The following is a 23511-nucleotide window of genomic DNA, read 5'->3' on the forward strand; positions in this document are numbered from 1 at the left end:
AGCCAATGTGACGCCAGTGTTTGAAAAAGGAAGTAGACGAAAAACAGGTAACTATAGACCAGTTAGTGTAACTTCGGTAGTGGGGAAATCTATAATTAAGGAAGAAATAGCAAGACATCTGGACATAACTTGTCCCACTGGGAATACCCGGTATGGGTTCATGAAGGGTAGGTCATGTTTAACTAATTTGGTGAAATTCTTCGGGGTCATTACTTGTATGGTGGACAATGGGGAACCTGTGGATGTGGTGTATCTGGATTTCCAGAAGGCATTTGACAAGGTGCCACACCAAAGGCTGCTACATAAGATAACGTTGCACGGTATTACAGGTAATGTATTGGCATAGATAGAGGATTGGTTGACTAGGAGAAAACAAAGAGTAGGGGTAAATGTGAGTTTTTCTGGTTGGCTGTCATTGGCTAGTGGTGTGTCTCAGGGATCAGTGTTGGGCCCGCAATTGTTTACAATTTCCATAGATGATTTGGAGATGGGGACTAAGTGTGGTGTGTCAAAATTTGCAAATGACACTAAGGTGAGTGGTAGAGCAAAGTGTGCAGAAGACACAGAAAGCCTACAGAGGGATATAGATAGTCTCAGTGAGTGGGCAAAGGTCAGGCAGATGGAGTACGATGTTGATCAGTGTGAGGTCATCCATTTTGGTAGAAATAACAGCAAAATGGACAATGTTTTAAATGGTAAAAAATTGCAGCACGCTGCTGTGCAGAGGGACTTGGCTGTCCTTGTGCATGAATCGCTAAAAGTAGGATTGCAGGTGCAGCAGGTAATTAAAAAGGCAAATGGAATTTTGTCTGCCATTGCTAGAGGATGGAGTTTAAAAACAGGGAGGCTATGCTGCCGCTGTATAGGGTCTTGGTGAGGCCACACCTGGAGTACTGTGTGCAGTTTTGGTCTCCTTTCCTGAGAAGAGATATACTAGCACTGGAGGGAGTGGAGAGGAGATTCACTTGGTCGGTTCCAGAGTTGAGAGGGTTGGATTATGAAGAGAAACTGAGTAGACTGGGATTATACTCATTGGAATTCAGAAGAACGAGGGGAGATCTTATCGAAACACATATAAGATTATGAAGGGATTAGATAAGATTGAGGAGGGAGGTGTTTCTGCTAGCAAGTGAAACTAGGGCTAGGAGGCATAGCCTCAAGATAAAGGGAAGCAAATGTAGGACTTAGGTCAGGAGGCACTTCTTCACCCAAAGGGCTATCAATCTGTGGAATTCTTTGCCCAGTGAAGCGGTTGAAGCTACCTTGCTGAATTAAATACACAAGTGGGAAGCGATACTTCACCTGTATAGGACAGTAGTGAAACCACATCTGAAGTACGACGTATAGTATTGGTTTCTATTTAAGGAAAGATGTAAATTTCTTGGAATCAGTTCACGGAAGGTTTACTGATTAATATCTGAAATTGGCAGCTTGTCTGATAAGCAAAGGTTGAACAGACTTGACTTATATCCACTGGAGTTTAGAAGAGGAAGAGGGCAAGCTGATTAAAACATATATGATCCTGAAGAGTCTTGCCGGGGAGATACAGAAAGAATGTTTCTTCTTGAGGGACAATTTAGAACTAGGGATCGCTTCAAAAAAATCAGGGATTGCCCATCTGAAACCAATGATAGGAAGAATTTGTTTTCTCACAAAGGATCATAGGTCTTTGGAACTGTCTTCCTCAATAGGTGGTAAAGCAGACAACTTGAACATTTTTTTTCTGATGAAGGGTCTAGGCTCAAAACGTCAGCTTTTGCGCTCCTAAGATGCTGCTTGGTGTGCTGCGTTCATCCAGCTCCACACTTTGGTAACTTGAACATTTTTCTGAGGTAGTAGATTATTGAGAAGCAAGGGTACGAAAGGTTCTCAGCAGTAGTCAAGTACGTGGAGTAATCAGATCAGAATGGTGGAGCAGGCCTTATGGGCTGATTGGACTGCTGCAGCTTCTAATTTGTGTGTTTGTATCCATCCAGTGAACATGGGCAAGCCATGTCATTGCAATGTCATTGATAGTATGTTGGTTTACTCAGCATGCACCAGAACCTTTGAGTTGATCTTCTTTTCCTGCCAAGAATTGCTGAGGATAGGGCTGAGTCAGCAAAAGTGGAAATCGGTCAGTCTTTTCTCTTACCTGGGTATATGTTGTCCAGGCCTTACTATTATAGAGGAGTGTGTTGAGGCCTCCAGCTTGGTAGATGAGCAGCTTGGTGTTCTCACTCAGGTTATTGTTCAGCATTTTATATTCAGCGTGGACATAATAGTGCAGCCCTGATTTCAGCATCAGGTGACAGACTTTTGTTGATTATGGAACCTAGATACAGGAAGCCATCAGCAACCTACAGGATAACCTTGTCACGGCTGATAGATGGTGGCATAGCAACAGACTGCAACTTGATGTTTGTCATCTTGATGCTGATGGCCAAACCAAAACTCTGGGCTAGTGTGAGAGAGTCTGTCCGCTTGCTGCTAAAGGTGTTCCTTTGGTGTGGAACATTAGTGCATCATCATCAGCATAGAGCAATTTTCTGAAGAGCAGTAGACACATCTTTGTCCTGGATCTCAGGCAATCTTGGCTGAAGAGCTTCCCATTAAGTCTGCTATGCAAGTAAAGGATCTGAAGGCACTTAACAGCAGTGAAGAATATGCCAAAAGGTATCAGTACCAGTACAGAACTCTGTTTGACACCACTACAGATCTGTAATGTTTTGATGCAGCCTCATCATAACCAGCCTTGTTCAACATATTGTTATGGAAAGAAGGGATCACATAAAGCAGCTTCAGTAGGTAGCTACTTTTCAGCAGGAACTTAATAAACACTTACTGCTGACATAGGGAATGCAGTCTCTCATATTGATAAGGTCAGGCGGCACAGCGATTTCATGACTGCTTTGAAGCAAACACTTTAGCTCCAGAATTGTTATTGTATTAAAATTTCACAGTCTGGCACAGTGAGTTTGCAATCCATGTTACCAGAACGTTACTCTTGGGCCTGGTTTGCTAATCCAGTGACATGACCACTGAGGCACCTCCTCCCAAATCTTAATTGAACTTTGGACAATCTTTTATAGTCAAAAACTTCATAAATAAATCAGTAATTCCTTCCTGCTACATTATTTTTAATTAAATGCAGAGATTGTTTCTGGCCTTAAAAAATACTCAGAAGATTGTTGTGCTTCAGTTAGTGCTAATTTTCCCCAAAGCATGTGCGTACTTTATTGTGCTAATGTACTTTTTGAAAATCTTTGAATATTTACCTTTATTGCCTCCTGTGATAGGAACACTGCCTGACAACTAACATTCTAAGGAAACTTCAGCTCTCCGATGTCGAGCTCCTGAAGGATACCAGCTTGTCACATAAGATTAGATTCAGGTAATTTCTGACAGACACTGTTTGACAAAGCAACACTGACACAGAATGGACCATATTTAAGAAATGCATAGTGAAGTACAAAATAGAGGTATGTTTGATCAGTTATATGTAATTTGCATAATAATTATCTACTAGTACAACAATATTATTTTGTTTTAAAATTAGCAGAACTTCAAGACCTGTTTCGTTGTATCTATATAAAATGGTTAGCTCAATTTGAATTTATATTGTCAGCTTAATTAATAATTGTACAGTGGAACGGGAGTGCAGCAATTATTTAATTTACTTTAAACGATGAAAAAGCACAGTTACCTAAAAAGACTGACACCATTTACAGAAATCAATCTTGTTATTTTGTCTCAGATTTGCTGGAGAAGAATTTCCTCCAATCCTTGTGTTTAAGATTTTTCAACATTCCGGGAGTTGTAAAAATCACTATATAAGTGGGAAAAGAATAATCAGGCCTGCGACAAAGGTAACTCCATTTTTTATTCATTTTTCCTTCACATTTACTCCGCTCTGGGTGTTAGTTCTCTTGCTGGGATGAACAGATTGATTCATATACAGGAGGTAACATACATCATTCTCCAATACCATATGTGAATTTGACAGTGAGTAACAGGCCATTTGGGCTATCCAGTCTGATCTGCCATTTAATGAAATCATGGCCAATCTCATAACCCTCAAATCCACATTCCTGTCTTTGCCCCATAACACTTAATTTAGCTTCTTATTTTAAAAATCTGCCTTAAATGACCCTGCTTCTAGAGCCTTCTGTGGTTTAAAAACAATCCACAGATTCACTACCCTTTGAGAGAAGAAATTTATCTCAGCTCTGTCTTAAATGGGCAACACTTGCACTGAGATTCAGCCCTCTGGTTCTCGACCCATCCACAAGGGAAACAACCTCACAGCGTTACCCTGTCAAGTCCACTAAGAATCTTATATGTTTCAATAAGGTCACTTTATTCTTCTATACTCCAATGAGTATAATCCAAACCTCTCCTTATAAGAATATTTCTCCATGCCTGAGATCAAAAAGTAAGCATTCTCTGGACTGCCTCCAATGCCAGTCTGTCTTTCCTTAGGCAAGAAACCCCTAAGTGTTCAAACTGATGTAGGTGATTTATCTAAGGGCTTGTATAGTTTTTGCAAGTCTTTTCTATTTGTATACTCCATCCCCAATGAAATAAATGCCAACATTCCTTTGCAGTCCCTATTACTTGCTGAAATTGGATGTTAGCTTTTTATGATTTATACATGTGGATTTCCAAATCCCACTAGCTGTATCTTTCTCTGTTCTTTGTCCATCTAAGTAATATTCAGCTCCTCTATTCATGTTGCCACACCACATTATACCACATTATATTCCATCAGCCAGGTGTTTCCCCATTCATGTAGCCCGTCTATGTCCCTCTGTAGACATTGTGTCATCTTTGCCATGACTTCTCACCTATTTTTGTGTCGTCTGCAAGTTTGGTTACCACACGTGCAATTCCCTCATCCAAGTTATTATTGTGTATTGTAAATAACTTATGGCCCCAACACAGATTCCTGTGGAACTCCACTAGTTACAGGTTTCCAATTTGAAAATATCCCCCGATCTCAACCCTCTGTCTTCTATTAGTTAGCTACTCCTCTAGCCATGCTAATATACTATTTCCAACTCCTCAGGTCTTAGCCTATTAAGGGACCTTACTTGCAGTATCTTATTGAATGCTGGCAGCATAGTAGTTCAGTGGTTAGCACTGCTGCTTCACAGCACCAGGGACCTGGGTTTGATTCTACCCTCACAACTGTCTGTGCGGAGTTTGCACATTCTCCTCATGTCTGTGTGGGTTTCCTCTGGGTGCTCTGATTGCCCCCTACAATCCAAAGATGTGTGGGTTCAGTGGATTGGCCATTGCTAAATTGCCCATAGTATTCAGAGGTGTACCAGTTAGGTGGGTTAGCCAAGGGAAATACAGGATCACAGGGATAGCCTGGGGGCTGAGTCTTGGTTGGATGCTTTTCAGAGGGTTTGTGTGGACTCAATGAGCTGAATGGCCTGCTCCAACACTGTAGGGATTCTATGATAAACAAGTTAAGCATTTTGGAAATCTAAATATATTAAATCTACCAGTTTTCCTTTATCTATCCTGCTTGTTACTTCCTCAAAGAATTCTAATAAATTTGTCAGACATGATTTCCCCTTCATGAAGGTGTGCTGACACTGTTTGATCATACAATGCATTTCTAAACACTCTGCTATTGCCTACTTTCTATCAGACACATTTCGCAAGACAGACGTTAACTGATTAAGAGTTATGTGCTTCTTGTTTCCTTCCCTTTTCAAATAATGATATTACATTGGTGAATTCTTCAGAATCTAAGTATTCCTATAAGATTACTACCAGTTCATCTACTATCTCTGTAGTTACTTTCTTTAACATCCTAGGATGCAACCTAGTGTACCACACGTACTTATTGGCTTTTAGCTCCTGTAGTTCCCAGTACTACTATTTCAGCGATAATTATTGTATAAGCTTCTCTCTCCCTTCAGCCCCATAAATATTTAAGCTTTTGAAATGCCATACTGTCCAGTACTGTGAAGACTGATACAAATCTTCTGTCATTTCCTGGCTCTCTGTTATTATTTCACCAGCTCTCTTTCTAACGGTCATTTATTCACTTTGGCCCCTCTTCCTTTTTATATATTCATAGAAGCTCCTGATGTGTATTTTGATATTACTTGCTAGTTTACACTGTCAGTTTATTTTCTTCCTTTTGTTTTGGTAATCTCCTGTCATGGACGAATGCATCTGGGACAGGTACATTTGTGAGAACAAAGTCAAATAGGCATTTTCCTCTTCTGTTCTTTTACCATCTGTCCCAGGCCCAGTGTGGCAGGATATTTTTCAGGATTTTGCCAATTCAGATACCAAGCCATCTTTGGTGATGGCCATTGAAGTCTTTTACCTAGATAACATTCTGTTCTCTTGCTACTCTGCTTCTTTCGTGTGGTGTTTAACATGAAGGAGTTTCGACTGAGGGAAGTTTGTAGGTGTTATTTATGGAGAGATTAGTCTCCCCATTTTGATCTTGTTCCATTGGATTTTATTAAATTGAGAGTCAATGTTGACAGCTCCCAGAGCTACTCCTTCTCAATGATAGACCACTGTCCCACCACTTCTGGTTGTCTGTATTTCCAATTGGACCGAGCATACTTGGGCATGGTAATTTTCAAGCCTTGGGACACTGTCTGAAAAGTATAATTCTATAGGTGTGATTATATCAGCTTGTCAGGTTTGTGGGATAGCTGTCCCATTTTTTGCCACAAATTCCCCAAAATCTCTAGAAGTTATTCCTTTGCTGAATCGAAGTCAAATACCACGGTCTGTGATCAGTAATCTAATCTAGTTTTATTCCTATTACAATTTTTGTTAAAATTTAATGATTTATTTACTTTCTTGGTATTTTGGGAAGGATTAAGAAGGAGCTCTTGTAATTGCCCTTTTCTTTCATGTTCTAACTTTATAATTTATAGATTTAATGAGAGGCTTCTTTTCTCAATAGGCAGCAGCTGCTTCCTGCAAAATTATGGGACACAGGAAATTCTATGATCTTATTATAGAGGATAACCTTCGGTATCAAAGAACCAAAATAGCAGATGAAACTGATATTGTCACAATGAAAGATTATATGCAGGTTTGAATGCTGCTTTTGTAATGCTGCAATTTGCTGAAGTAATAAATGATGATTGTGTGGGTCAAATTAGCTGGCCTGCAATGTCAAGTAGGAAGACGCATACCATCGATGCTGTTGCTTTCTTTAGAGCATCTGCAAAGTAATATTTGACATAGAAGACCTGAAAGATGCTGGTAAATGGAACACAAGAGGAGGTATCATTCATCTTTTTTTTAAAGTTATAAAGTTTTTAAAGTTTTTGGGTGGAGCTAAGAACCAGCAAGGGAAAGAAGACATTGGTAAGAGTAGTGTACAGAACAAAAAATAGCCACTCTGCGAGAAAGGCTATAAATCAACAAATAATAGAAGTATGTAAAAAAAATGGAATAATAATTATGGAGTGATCTTAGACTTCATTTGATTGGTTTAATCAAATTGGCAAGTGTCAATGACAACAAATTCATAGAGTGCATTGGGGATAGTTTCCTAGAACAATAGGTGATGGAGCTAACCAGCGAACAGGTTATCTTAGATCTGGGAATGGGTAATGAGACAAGTTTAGTCAGTGACCTCTGAGTAGAGGATGCCTTAGAAAGTATGATCATAACATGATAGATTTAATATTTAGTTCAAGAGAGAGAAACTTGAGTTGGAAACAACAGTTTAACTTAAACAAGTGAGTTACAATGAAATGAAGATAGCTGTAGCAATGGGCAGCATGGTGGCACAGTGGTTGGCACTGCTGCCTCACAGTGCCAGGATCCCGGGTTCAATTCCAGCCTCAGGCAACTGTCTATGTGGAGCTTGGTCATTCTCCCGTGTCTGTGTGGGTTTCCTCCAGGTGTTACGATTTCCTCCCACAGATCAAAGATGTGCAGTTCAGTGAATTGTCCATGCTAAATTGCCCATAGTGTTCAGGGATTTGCAGATTAGGTGATTTACAGGGAGATGGGTCTGGGTGGGATACTCTGAGGTTCAGTGTGGACTTGTGCCGAAGGGCCTGTTTCCACACTGTAGAGATTAGACCATAAGACATAGGAGTGGAAGTAAGGCCATTCAGCCCATCGAGTCCACTCCGCCATTTAATAATGGCTGATGGGCATTTCAACTCCACTTCCCTGCACTCTCCCCGTAGCCCTTAATTCCCTGCGAGATCAATAATTTATCAATCTCTGTCTTGAAGACATTTAACGTCCCGGCCTCCACTGCGCTTGGTGGCAATGAATTCCACACACCCACCACGCTCTGGCTGAAGAAATGTCTCCTTGTTTCCGTTCTAAATTAACCCCCTCTGTTTCTAAGGCTGTGCCCACTGGTCCTAATCTCCCTGCCTAACGGAAACAACTTCCCAGCGTCCACCCTTTCTAAGCCATACATTATCTTGTAGGTTTCTATTAGATCTTCTCTCAACCTTCTAAACTCAAATGAATACAATCCCAGGATCCTCAGCCGTTCATTGTATGTTAAACCTACCATTCCAGGGATCATCCATGTGAATCTCTGCTGGACACACTCCAGTGCCAGTATGTCTTTCCTGAGGTGTGGGGCCCAAAATTGGACACAGTATTCTAAATGGGGCCTAACTAGAGCTTTATAAAGTCTCAGAAGCACATTACTGCTTTTATATCCCAACCCTCTTGAGATGAATGACAACATTACATTCGCTTTCTTAATCACGGACTCTACCTGCAAGTTAACATAGAACATAGAACACTACAGCGCAGTACAGGCCCTTCGGCCCTCGATGATGCGCCGACCTGTGAAACCAAACTGAAGCCCATCTAGCCTACACTATTCCATTATTATCCACTGTTTGTCTTCAAGCTGGGATGAATTGCTGTTTGACTGTCTCCTATTCAAAAGCAGCCACAGATTTGCAGCCACAGGCTGAGATCACCAGTACAAAGCTCAGTGCAGTGGAATCCTGGACCAACACTCCCAGATCCCTTTGTACTTCTGCTTTACGAATTTTCACACCATTTAGAAAATAGTCCATGCCTGTATTCTTTTTTCCAAAGCGCAAAACCTCACATTTACTCACATTGAATTTCATCAGCCATTTCCTGGACCACTCTCCTAAACTGTCTAAATCTTTCTGCAGCTTCCCCACCTCCTCAGTACTACCTGCCTGTCCACCTATCTTCGTATCATCGGCAAACTTCGCCAGAATGCCCCCAGTCCCTTCATCCAGATCGTTCATATATAAAGTGAACAGCTGCGGCCCCAAAACTGAACACTGCAGGACACCACTCGTCACCAGTTGCCATTCTGAAAAAGAGCCTTTTATCCCAACTCTCTGCCTTCTGTCAGACAGCCAATCCTCAATACAAGCCAGTAGCTCACCTCGAACACCATGGGCCCTCACCTTGCTCAGCAGCCTCCTGTGGAGGCACCTTATCAAAGGCCTTTTGGAAGTCTAGATAAATAACATCCACTGGGCTTCCCTGGTCTAACCTACTAGTTACCTCTTCAAAGAATTCTAACGGGTTTGTCAGGCATGACCTCCCCTTACTAAAATCCTGCACTTCTAAGAATTTAGAAATCTCATCCTTAACGATGGATTCTAGAATTTAACCAACAACCAAGTTTAGGCTAATCGGCCTATAATTTTCCATCTTTTGTCTTTTATCCTTTCCTAAACGAGGGGGTTACAACAGCGATTTTCCAATCATCTGGGACTTTCCCAGACTCCAGTGACTTTTGAAAGATCACAACCAAAGCCTCCGCTATTTCCTCAGCCACCTCCCTCAGAACTCTAGGATGTAGCCCTTCGGGGCCAGGAGATTTATCAACTTCTAGACCTTTTAGCTTTTCTAGCACTCTCTCTTTTGTAATGCCTACCATTCTATGATCTATGATCTTAGCTAATGTGATCAGGACAGAAAGATTAGCAGGAATGACAAGCAATCAGTGGCTGACATTTAAGAAAGTAATTCATGACTTTCAACAAAAATGTATCCCAGAAAAGTAGAAAGACTTGAAGAGAGGGATAAACCAACCATGGCTAACCGAGGAAGTTAAAGAGGATACTAAGTGAAAGAGAAAGCATAACATCAGACCAAAGTCAAACTGAAGACTGGGATAAATTCAGAATCTAACAAAGGAGGACCAAAAAGTTAATAAAGACAGAGAAAATAAACTACAGTGGCAAATTAGCGAGGAATATAAAAACTGACAATAAGAGCTTCTTTGAATATATAAAAAGGAAGGGGGGGATCAAAGTGGACATAGGTCCCTTAGAAAATGGTTTTGGGGAACGAGGAAATGGCAGAGGAGGTCAACAGATATTTTGCATCAGCCTGTATAGTGAAAGATACTTCAAACATTCCATTACTAATAAAGGACCCAGCGACGAATTAAGTACCATCAACATCACCAGAGAAGTTGTATTACACAAACTCATGGGGCTAAAGGCAGATAAGTCTCCTGTCCCTGATGGTTTGGATCCTAGGCTCCTAATAGAGGTAGCTAGGCTGGATATATTGGTTGTACTTTTCAAAAAGTCATTGGATTTGGAGATTTATGGGGGAATTAGAAAACTACTAACATGACACTCCTATTTAAAATGAGCTGGAGGCAAAAAGCAGGTAACTATATGTTGATGCATCTAAAATTCATTGTTAGAAAAGTGTTGGAATCAATTACTAAAGTAGTAATAGCAGAACATTTAGAAAAGCATAATCTAAATAAGCAGAGTCTGCGTGGCTCCATGAAAGTGAAATCACGCCTGTCTAATTTGTTAGAGTTTTTCAAGGAAGTCGGAATCAGATTAGATAGAATGGAACCAGTGATGTGCTGTATTTAAACTTCCAGGAAGCATTTGTCAAGATACTTCACAAAAGGTTAAGTTGTAAGCTAAGAGTCCATGGTGTTGGAGGTAATATATCCGCAAGAATAGAGTATTGGCTCATGGGAAGGAAATAGCAAGTGGGGATGGGGAGTTCTTTCTTGGGTTGGTGACCTATGACCAGTGGGGTTCCACAGGGATCAGTGCTAAACAATTATGCTGGGACCATAATTGTTTACAATATATATTAATTACTTGGAGGATGGAAGTGATGTGCTGCAAGCAAATTTGCACACACAGTAAAATAGGTGCAAAGGCAGGTTTTGAGAGGGATACACACAGTTTACAGAGCAATATTGATGGGTTAAGGAAGTGGGCTAAAAGTCAGCAAATAGAGTTTTTTTTTATTCATTAACGGGATGAGGGTGTTGCTGGCAAGACAGCATTTATTGTTCATCCCTAATTGCCCAGAGGGCAGTTCAGAATCAGCTACATTGCTGTGGGTCTAGAGTTTGATGTGGGAAAAAGTGAAGTTGTCCATTTGGAAGGGAGAACAAAAGGATAATATTTAAATGGAGAGACATTGCAGAAAGCTGCAACATTAAGGTACTTGGGGGTACTTATTTACAAAACACAGAAAGGTAGCACACAGGTAATCTGGAAGTCTAAGGGAATGTTGGCCCTTATTTCAAAGGGATTGGAGTATAATATTAGGGAAGTCTTATTGCAGCTTAAAAGACGTGAAACCACATCTGGAGTACTGTGAGCAAATTTGGACCTCTTCTTTAAAGAAAAGCAGCATTTTGCTGGAGGCAGTTCATAGTAAGTGCACTAGGATGATCTCTGATGTGAAGGAATTGTCTTATGAGTAAATATTAAACAGGTTGGAACTCTATTCATTTGAATTTGGAAGAATAAGGCATGATCTCATTGAAACATATAAAATTCTTAAGGACCTTGACAGAGTAAGTGCTGAAAAGGTGTTTCTCCTCATGGGAGAGTCTGGGATTGGAGGTCATAGTCTCAGTATAAAGGGATGCCAATTTAGTACGGAGATGAAGAGGAATTTCTTCTCTCAGAGGCGTGTAAGTCTTTGGAATTCCTTGTCAGAGGTGTGGGACAGATTCCTAATGTATATTTAAAGCTTTGATGGGTTCTTGATCAATAGCAAAATCAGTCATGATGGGGAAAAGGCAGGATAGTGGATGTGAGGAATGTTGGATCAGCCTTGCATCCTAATCCCATTCCTATTTGTTGTGGTCTTATGAGAAACTAGGGCATAGGCAAGATGGTATTGAAGAATTATATATGCATCCATAAGACTTTACACAACATTCCGATGTTTCCTAAGATGAAAAAAAATCACAAACAAAATATTCATGGGTAAATGTAGGAAAGTGTGGTCAATTTTATAATTACGCAAACTGGTGAGCAATAACTTTATTATTAAACTTGGTAATGAAAGTTTACAATATAACAGTATTTAGGAGTCAACCTGTAATAAGTGACTGCGGTCAAGAGTAGCCTAAGGATGACTGATTCCTATCCTTCGACAACACTTGTGAAACATTTGGGTTTTGATGTCACTGGAAGATTTCCTAGTGCTGATCAAAAAAATTCGGATTAACAGGTGTAATTGTGAATCTGTAATTTCTGCATTGCCATTCTAGTGCCATAATCTTTAAGCTGCTATATGCCAAAAATACTTGATTATTTCTAGTCAAAAAAATTTGAAGGATAGCCATCACATGGGATTTTACAAATGGTGTTTCCGTCCTGCCCCACACACACTATTAATGTTAAGTAGGTCCTATACCTTTTGATTCATTAGCAGTCAGGCACAAAACAGCGATAAAGAATAAATTAGTGGGGATGGAACAAAAATCAGGCATATCGCGTGACTCACGCTGATAATGTTGTATTACAAAGATTAATTCATTGGTGAGTGTCTTGTTTATATTCTCATCTGTATTATTCCTTTGTAGTACATAAGTAATCTGGATGAGACTCCAGCTTATCTTGGAGGAAAAGACAACTACTGGAGAATGTTGACCCTGACAAACCTACCCAGGACAACCATTATGTATGACATTATGGACTATGCTCAAAACAAAACTTTATCTCAGCGTTTGAAAGAGGAATTGCCAACTCTGCTTTCCAAACCCATTACTGAAGAAATTCAACTTCAACACATTAGAACAATCTCTCAGACCAGGTATCTAACATAGGGGGTAACTTTGTGATCTGCTTGTTATTTTTATATTCAGGAATAAAGCTCCAACACAAAATGAAAACAGAAAATTGCTGGAGAAATTCAGCAGATCTTGCAGCATCTGTGGAGACAAAAACAGGGCCAATGCTTCGAGTCCAATATGATTTCTTCAAAACATTCTGAAATGGTGGCCCATACAAGTTCAATATAACCTCTTTGCCATTTTCAACTTTGAATACACACAGCTTATCCAATTCCTCCTGCTTCTCAATTTTATTCTCTTCAAATGCCTGAAACACCACCTATTACGCAATGTCTTTGGTAAAGACAAATTTGAAGTATTAAGTTTAATACCTCAGCATGCCTTCTGCCTCCATACATAAATCTCCTCTGTGGTTTCTAATTGTTTAATGTTATGGACTACTCCTTTTACCACCCTTTTATTATTTATATACCTATAGAAGATTTTGGGATTCATTTTTAAATTGGTTACCAGTATCTTTTCAAATTCCCATTTTGCTTCTTTTCTTCACCTCACTTCAGAACCTTCAACTGTATTTTCTAAATGAGATATATTGTAAGCACACCTTTTCCTTTTTATCTTGATTTCTGTCACATCCAGGTAGCTGTGGCTTTTGCCCTGCCTATCATTTTCAAGGAAAATGTACCTTGAACATGTCCAAAATGCCTCTTAAATGAAGGTAGTCCATTATTCATCTCTTGCCTTTTCTGCCAACTGCTGACTCATATTTATTTCACCCAGATCTGTTCTTATTCAGTTGAAGTTAACTTTGCCTGGTTAATTATTGACCTGATATCTCACATTGTCAGTTCAACATTGAGTTAGACTAATCTCGGGGTGCTTAATCCAGTTACTGGATGGGTGTGAACTGGACAATGCACACAGCAACTTGCCACCCTCAGATGTACATAAGATACAAATGGTGCAGACAAATTAAGAACTTGTTGAGAAAAAATGTAGTACAATCTACAGTATATCGAAAAACCCATGTGTATTTTCCTAGATCACCATGTCCAGCCACAAACATCCCTCCATCTCGATCTTCAACATCCTCAAAAACAGCAAGAGAGTCACAACGCTGTTCTTACAAGGCACGACAAAAAGTTTCCAAAATGAGAAAGATTTATGGTTTGGATAAAAACAAAGAGGTAACACCAAGTGATTAATGTATAGATGTTTTAATTCTGTTTTGTATTGCCTTAGGTTAAATGTTTGTTGAATTCATTTTATTTCAATCAATTCTGACAATTTACCGATATAGTAAATGAATTAGATCAATTGAATAGTCCTTTGCTAATTGCACCCAGTACAAACTAGACTTGTTTGATCCCATGTTTGAATTTGATTTATGATTAGCAAGTTTGCAGATGTCACTAAAATTGGTGGTATAATACACAGTGAAGAAGGTTATCTAAGATTACAAAAGGATCTTGATCAATTGGGCTGAGGAGTGATAGATGGACTTTAGCTTTTTTTCATTCATTCACGGGATGAGGGTGTCACTGGCTGCACAGTGTTTAATGCCCAGAGGGCAGTTAAGAGTCAACCACATTGCTGTGGGTCTGCAGTCGGACCAGGTAAGGATGGCAGTTTCCTTCCCTAAAGGGCATTTGTGAACCAGATGGGTTTTCTCTGACAATCGACAATGGATTCATGGTCATCGTTAGATTCTTTAATTCCAGATATTTATTGAATTCAAATTCCACCATCTGCCAAGTCAGGATTCAGAACCTGAGTCCCCAGATTAACAGTCCAGCGATAATACCACTAGGCCATTGCATCACCTTGATTTGGATAAATGTGAGGTGTTATATTTTGGTAAGACAACAAGGGAAGGACTTATACAGTTAATGGTAGGGCCCTGGGGAATGTTATTGAACTACGAAACCTAGGGCTTCAGTTACATAGTTCCTAGAAATCTGCGTCACAGGTAGACAGGGTGTTCAGCACACTTGCCTTCACTGCTCAGACCATTGAGTGATGACATGGGTGTACACTGATAAAACCTTTTGTTATCACGGGGCAGTGACTTGAAAGAAATTCTGGGATTTGCATTTTAATTGATCGAAACCTGCATCTCCTCCTAACTGATTAAAGATTTAATAGGAGGGAGTCAGCCAGCCATTTTAGGTTTATTTAATCCGTTTGCATCGTTGTATAAGCCTTTGATCTTTTACTGATAAATTCTGTGTCTTGATACCTCCTCTCTCTCTACCTGCCTGAGGAAGGAGCAACACTCTGAAAGCTAGTGTTTTCAAATAAAGCTGTTGGACTATAATCTGGTGTCGTGTTTTTTGACTAAGACCATTAAGTAAGAGTTAGGACGTCATGGTGCATTTGTACAGGAGATTAGTGACGCCACTTTTGGAATACTGTGTAAAGTTCTGGTTGCACTAGTGTAGGAAGGATATTATTAAATTGGAGACGGTGCAGAGAAGATTTACAAGGACATTACTGGGATTGGATGGTTTGAGTTATGAAGATAGGCTGGGATTTTTTTCACTGGAGTGTAAGAGGTTGAGGGGTGTAACTTATAGAAGTTTATAAAATCATGAGGGGCATAGGTAAGGTGAAGAGCAAAGGTCTTTTCTCCAGGGTAGAGGCGTTTAAAACTAGAGGGTACAATTTTAAGGTGAGAGAAGAAAGATTTAAAACGGACTTGAGGGGCAACTTCTTCACAGAGAGGATAGTTCATATGTGGAATGAACTGCCAGAAGAAGTGGTAGATGCAGATACAGTTACAACATTTTAAAGACATTTAGACTGATACATGAATAGGAAAGGTTTACAGGGAAATGAGCTAAATGTGGGCAAATGGGACAAGTTTCATTTGAGAAACTTGCATCAGCATGGATGAGTTGGACTGAAGGGTCTGTTTTTGTGCTGTATAATTCCATGAATGCAGCCAGCAATTCTCCAGTAGTGTCTCCCAATCTAACTCATGCTCAGAGTGTATCCTCCCTTGCTTCCACTTTCTAATCCGTATACTTCCGTTTGTGAAATGATCAGCTAGCAAATTACTTTGAGATTCATCTTTTCATCAACTTTAAAAACTCCTTAATCGCCTCTTTTGCTAAAACTCTTGTGGATCAGTCACAAGTGAAATTGGTAAGATGAGCTCCTTTTCTCAGCACTATCACATACCCCAGTACCCTTTCCATTGATTCATATACTTTAGTCAGTTGTTCGTTTTGAGGTTTCATGATCAAAATTACCTAATATAAGCGATTGATGAGCTATAGAAATTTTTTGATCATTTACTGAATTGTTGAGAAACAGCAATTTAGATATCATGCATTAGTAAATTATATTTTTCAAAAATCCCATCGTGACAATTGGGAAGTTTAACTTCCAGAGACCAAACATGCTGTAGGCACAGAATATGTTGGTCTTGTTAAATTTGTGAAGGCAACATCCTGCTCTTCCTCCTCCTCTGGTCCATCTTCCCTCTGGAGCTGGCAGGTCCCCGAGGACTGCCCATTGACGATATACTGTACCTCCAGGAGCTCATAGATTACACTTTATCAATCAATTGCCTGAGTCCTTTTGGCCAATGACTATGTGACAGCCACTCATGACATCAGATAATTGTGGTACCCGTGTCCACATCCACTTAGAACATAGAACAGCACAGGCCCTTCAGCCCACGCTGTTGTGCTGAACTTTTACCCTAATCCTAAATTCTATCTAACCTCTACCCCAACCTTATACTATCATCCCGATGCCTAACTAACAGTTAGCTGCTTAAATTTGAGGACTAGTTTTCATTCCTTCTAAGAAAAAAAGCCTTATTTTTGAATACATTGTACTCATAATAGCATAATGCAGGACCTGATCAATCTTTTTTATGTTGGTAGAAACCTCATTACACGGTTAAATGAAGATACATGCCATACATAGGGTACTAAGGGCATAGAAATTTAAAAGGGACCCCAATATCCAACACAGTTACTAATACAGACTGAACCAGATTATGCAAAACCTTGGCAACCAACTCCATCTCATTATTCGACCTGCTTTAAATGCTGCCATAGTTAGTTTAATGCTGAAACTCTTAGTCAGCATTGGTGCCTATGAGCTTAGTTTCGCATTCTTCTCACTACCAACATTTCGGAAGCCCTTTCCATCTATTCACTCACCCCTCAACTTCACAATCTTCCTTCTGTCACTCTGAGTTTCTTCCTTCATGGCTTACCTCTTCTTTCTCTCAACTCGTTATAAAGCATTTATGACTTATTATTTCAAAGAACTACAAGATATTATTGTTGGGAGAGCATGTTCCTCACACTAGGTGCTTGAAATTCAGTGTTCCATCCCTTATATATTCCTGATGAGCACATGAGGGATGCTGATCCCTACTCACTGCACATTTTCTGAATGTATTATATATTGGAGATCTTTAAATGACACGTAAAATACTGGGGCCTTTCAATTTTTGAACTTTGAATCTCATGCACAAAATGAAGGTCTTTGCATTGAAGGTTTTTCTTGTAACATTACTGTTCTCTATTGAGATCAGAAAACTACATGAGAGACTAAGTAGTTACTTAAGAAAATGCTAATAGTTACCTATAAATTAATGTGTTGACTCAACTGAGCATGACAAATGATTACAGATACATCTTAAGTAATAGAAGGTGCGAGTGGTATTCCAAAGTTCAAGACAGTTGTACTACTACTTTTTTCTGTTTGGAAACAAAGATACAATAGTGCCAAAGTGTTTGAAGACAATTGTGCTTTTGTTTCAATCACTGACTTTTCATGATTGATTTTCAGGAAGTCCTGAATAACCCCACTCATCACAGTCATGCACAGGATGGTTTGCAGATTATCACAAGTTGTGATCAAGAAAGAAGTCCAGCTGTTCATTCACCTTCTGAAGAGTGGGAACATGAAGTGGATGAACTCTATGCTTGGACACAGGAACTATCACTTGACTATTAGTCTTATTTTAGTCACAGAAATCTATGCCGTGAAGTCACATAGCTGCCAAACTCTGGCTCTTCCATGTCAGATATACTCAACTGTTCAGTACAGTCACATCCTTTGTGGTTCTTTTTCATTTGGTTTTCACTTTACCTACATTGTAATAAGCTATATTCTATTTCCTTTGGTTTATATAAAATTGGACTGTTGGATGCATATAATAAATTAAAAACTGAATGTTTTACATCTCTAATGTGAAGTTTTACAGAGTACAAAAGTAACAGTAACTGACTTGCATTTTTAAAGAGGGTGCAATCAACAATGGTCTTTCTTCACTGTTTGATTTTCTCCCATTCTCTTCTGAAGATGTGATTCATACTGCACAATATTTATTTGGGACTTAACTGTCCTCTGATCAATTGAGGTCTTGTGAAGCAGTGAATACTGCCCCTGCCTCCAAGCCAGAAGCCCCAAATACAGGTCCTACTCCAGGACTAGATAACACATTTATACCATAATCAGACTGTTTTCTCCCACCTTCCAATTGCACAGTTACAGGATTTAAAGGTGAATAATCAATCAATAAGCAGGAGCATCTCCAGGTCAGCCATGCTTGAGGCTGAATGACACAGGTACAGCCTCCGGCTACAAGTTGACAACCTCTTCCACATAAAATTAACAATGGAAATTGCTTTTATAGCCTGGTACTAGTGAACCAAGGAAAAATGTATTGTTAAGTTACTTTGCACAAAGTCATCAAATCCAATCTTATATTTCATTCCACAGATGTAGCAAAGGTCACTTCTCAAGCAATTAAAAGAAACCTTGCATTTACACAGATCCTTTCCATTCTAGATCCCAGTGTTTTATGGGCAACTGGTTTCTGTTGAAATGTTGATATCTATGAAAACATGGCATTCAATTTGCACACAAAGGTCCAACAAATCATAAAGGAGATAACAAGGTGTAGAGCTGGAGTTTCGGGCCTAGACCCTTCTTCAGGAATGGGAAGAAGGGTCTAGGCCCTAAATGTCAGCTGTCCTGCTCCTTTGATGCTGCTGAGCCTGCTGTGGTTCATCCAGCTCTATACCTTGTTATCTCAGATTCTCCAGCATCTGCAGTTCCTACTATCTCTGAAACAAATCACAAATGATGTGTTTTACTACAAGTGTTTGAGGAATACATTTTTGATAGGCTACTGGAATATTTTTCTTCTTTCGAATGCCATTCCCTAACAATGAGCTCAAGCTAAACTAGTCTGTTCACCACTACCTTGATATCACATTTAATCCCAAGGTGAGCTTCCAACCTCTTACTTGTTCCATCAGTATAACTGCATATTTTCATCTTCACAACTTTGTCAGACTTTGCTGATTTCTGCTCATGTGCTGCTGAGCCCTCAATCAGATCTTTGTTACCTCCAGAGTCAACTATTTCAATGCACTCTTGGCTGGTATTCCACATTACACCTTCTGTAAACTTGAGATCATCCAAAGCTCCTATGCTCATACCTTAACTTTCAGCAAATCAAGTTCCTCTTTGACCCATGTTTGGTGATCTACATTGGCTCCAGGTAAACATCTTGACTTCAAATTTCTCATTCTGTTTTCAAATTGCTCCATGACATTTGCACTTATTGAGTATCCCCATTTCTAATCATTGTACCATCAGTGGATATGCCTTCAATAGCCTAGGTACTGGAGGTCATTTCCTACACCTCTGCCGTACTTCCGTCAAAATTCTTTGGTCAGAGAGATAGGTTCCAATCTTCCAATTATTTGACCTAATATCTTCCTACGCAGCTTGCATTATATTTTCTGATACTCCTGTGAAGTGCCTTCAGATGTTTCATTATTCTAAAGGTGCCATATAAATACAAGTTGTTATTACTTTTCTTCAAATATCGACATGAGATCTTTCAGTTCCGCTGAACTACCCTGGGAAGTTTAGCTAGATCAAGTCAAAAGATCAACAATGAGACCTTTGTGGTCTTAACAATGCAACAACCAAAAGATTGATAAGTGTGTTACCTTTTGAAAGGCACGACAAACTATAATTTCTGTTTAGCTAAACAAGGCCTTATTCGGCAAAACTGTGACTTACTGTAAATTAACAGAGGTTCAAGGTTATGATTCAAGTACTTAAAATGGAAGGAATTGTTAAATCTCTGAATAAGGCTTATATTACGTGAACAGGTAAAAACAAATCCACCGTATCATTGTTGTAGCAAATAAAATAACATTTTTATTTTACAGAGCAACACCATAAATTTCACAAAGAAGTACAAAGTAAATATATAGCACACGTAATAAAAATTGATTCCCTAACGTTAGTGAGACATTGAAACGTGGATGTCAACATTTTTAAATGTATGAAGGGACTTAATTGGTTTACTCAAAAGATAAACAATATTTACAAAAGGACATTTGCATAAGTCCAAAAAATTCTAAGTGTGGTTATGAGAAAAATCACTAGAATACTAATTCAATTTCATACATTTGTTTAATGAGATTTAAAGTGTAAAGGTTTCACACACTTTTGTTCTTTAATTAGATGACTTTTACCATCTCTGAAAATAATATGTCATATATATATATCTCCATTGATACATTAGTAGAAAATACATTTAAACCCATTTTTCCTTCAAACTGAGAAATTAAGGCAAGTTCACAATATCATTTTTGGGATTCTTTCTGGCATTACCTTTAATAGAAATAAAGTCAAACCATATTAATATACAAATACTTAAGTAAAACTGACAAATGAAGGAATTCTTTTTAAAAGTCAACTCTTTTATTTAACACTTTTTACAATTTTACAAATATCTTCAGCTTTAAAAAGTCACAATTTTTTTGCACTGATTAAGTGGCTATTTGAATATTTTTACTATATACTGCAGTGCGGTTCCAATTTTTCTTGCAAGAATATACAGTTAACATAAATAAGGCATGAACATTCAGTCAAATATTTAACATGTAAATGCATTTTAACTTGGGTCTGTCTTAGATTAAAAGCGCTCTTTCTTGCCCACTCCTGCTGGTAAAAGTGGCTCTCAGTACCAACAAGCTGGCCCATGACTAAATGAATAGGTTTCAGGTTGGAGGATAAACTCAAAGAAATTGTTACAGCTATACTTTGTTCTGTTTTAACTTCATTGGCTGCATTTGTGAAACAGTCCAAGAACCAACCAATGTTTACGACTTACATAGTCTGTTTCAAATGTAGAAAAACCTCCATTTTATTCAAAACATTGACAATGAATTACAGAATTTTAGGTTTGTTGTGCTTTTCAGCACAATTTTGATTACAATAAAACAAAATGATTTACTGAAAAGAATTCTTGATGACTAATCTTAACCTTCCATTTAGTTTTTGAACGCAGGCACTTAAAACTCTGGGACTACAGTCTGAATGTCCTGTTTCTTATTACCAAAATTCCATTGAAATTAAATAACTAAATACCTTTAATGCAAGGTCTTTAAAATTTGGGTAATTTGTTAAAACCCAAAACAGGACTTATATACAAATTATGCCATCCCATTAAACTATCAACTCCCTATCAATCCCATTAAGTCTCCAGGCACATAAATGTTAGCTACATATGCTTCTGTGCAACACAAGATTTTACCTACAATTGATTTTCATGAATTGATTCAATTTCTCTCCCCCCAACCCCTTATCCTACAGATATATACTTACCTCAAATCATTATAATAAATTACCCTCATCTTAAGGCTTGGAATAAAAAGGAGATTATTCAGTAGAGAGAACTGAATTTTTTAAAAGGGGGTAATTTGCACACCATGTAGCCTAGTAGATCGTCCTGTATTGGCGACAATTTATAAAACAAGTAAGGTTTTTTTTGGGAAAAGGTGTATCCGACTTGCATGAAATACATACATGGTGAAGTTTCGAGGATAGGTTAATGACAGCTGTCACCTCCAAAGAATTGATGAATAGAAGTTGATTTTCAAATGTCATCTTTTAATTGAGAGGCTTTAAATTTAGACTGCTACAACAATGGCATATGTTGGTGATAAATCATTTTTAATATTCTAATTTCTGTAACACAAATTTTCAAGACTTTAGTTACCTAAATACACTTCATTTAGAAGCTTGATGCATCCACTTTGTCCAGAGAAATATAAGATTCAGTATTTACATGTCAACAGTTTTTACACTTCCTGATTCGTTTACATTTTTGCTTGATAAATCTAGTTTTTTACAATCAAATTCATGAATTTTTTTTGGTTTCCAAATGGTTAAAATGGAAGGTGTCCAATGTGTTTAAACAAGCTTTGCAGGTCCCAAAAAAAATGTTGCAAATGTGCAAGATAAATTATTCAGTCCAGGAAAAGCTGCAACTAGTGTCTATGGTTCATTCCAGAATAAATGAAGGCATGGAGATGGTACGAAAATGTACATTTACATGCATTTTGAAAAATGCTTTGTTCTTAGAACAGAACTTTTTTTTCTTTTTAAAAAGAGAAGCCTTTCCAGTGTATTTCATCACCCAGACAGTTTCAACTCAAATCAATGAGAGACTGGTTTACCTAAATCCTGTAATTCTACTGAAAACTTATTCAATCATCTCAAATCCCACATTCACATAAAAGGTGAAGAAGTTTAACATACAAAAGACATAGCAGTGACTTAATTAAGGATTTCCCAGCAATCCTTTTTTTAAAAAAATTAACTTGTATGGTTTAAGCTATTTGCGAGATATAATTCATTCTGGAGTCTTGGTTTCCAGGGTTGTCCTCTAGAACTCTAAAAATATAACTTCTACTTTACAAATAAAAGTTGAAAAACAAAAGACTGTATTCATATTAAAGCCAATGAAAAGTGAACATAAATTTGTTAAGCATAGATTTATATACAGGAGGAATGCAATAATTCCTTCAAGAGGGTGATTTCACCAAAATAATCATCTAATTCTCTTGGATAATTGGGGCTCTTTCTGGGGTAGGTGGGACCTCTATAAGCAAGATGGTCTTCACCTGAGCCAGAGGGGTACTGATATCCTGGGAGGGTTTAAAATAATTCAGCAGGGGGATGGGCACCAAAATTGTAGTTCGACTATAGAAAAGGTTGAGACTAGGGTGGTCCGAAATAAAGTTTCAGGGAAGCAAGATGGCACCGGCAAGCAAGAAGTTGGTTTGAAGTGTGTCTACTTCAATGCCAGGACCGTCCGGAATAAGGTGGGTGAACTTGCAGCACGGGTTAGTATCTGGGACTTCGATATTGTGGCCATTTCGGAGACATGGATAGAGCAAGGACAGGAATGGTTGTTGCAGGTTCCGGGATTTAGATGTTTCAGTAAGAACAGAGAAGATGGTAAAAGGTGCGGAGGTGTGGCATTGTTGGTCAAGGACAGTATTACAGTTGCAAAAAGGATGTTTGGGGACTCGTCAACTGAGGTAGTATGGGCTGAGGTTAGAAACAGGAAAGGAGAGGTCACCCTGTTGGGAGTTTTCTATAGGCCTCTGAATAGTTCCAGAGATGTAGAGGAAAGGATAGCAAAG

The 23511-nt window shown here is 38.7% G+C and overlaps 1 protein-coding gene across 3 annotated transcripts in view; it reads left to right on the top strand.

Moving 5' to 3' along the window:
* c12hxorf58 (chromosome 12 CXorf58 homolog) overlaps positions 1–18153 on the top strand; it is a 32298-nt gene extending 14145 nt beyond the window's left edge. For 2 of the 3 annotated variants that reach the window (XM_048541167.2, XM_048541168.2), the window contains exons 4-9: positions 3279–3373; positions 3737–3848; positions 6929–7060; positions 12812–13041; positions 14064–14208; positions 17837–18153. In XM_048541167.2, coding sequence (XP_048397124.1) covers positions 3279–3373; positions 3737–3848; positions 6929–7060; positions 12812–13041; positions 14064–14208; positions 17837–18004 — 882 coding nt within the window. In that variant the 3' untranslated portion in view covers positions 18005–18153. The remainder of the gene's footprint in view (positions 1–3278; positions 3374–3736; positions 3849–6928; positions 7061–12811; positions 13042–14063; positions 14209–17836) is intronic. The other variant, XM_048541169.2, reaches the window with a different exon arrangement.
* Positions 18154–23511: the final 5358 nt, after the last annotated feature.

This window comes from Stegostoma tigrinum, chromosome 12 (assembly GCF_030684315.1).
Source record: "Stegostoma tigrinum isolate sSteTig4 chromosome 12, sSteTig4.hap1, whole genome shotgun sequence".
Taxonomy (NCBI): Eukaryota; Metazoa; Chordata; class Chondrichthyes; order Orectolobiformes; family Stegostomatidae; genus Stegostoma; species Stegostoma tigrinum.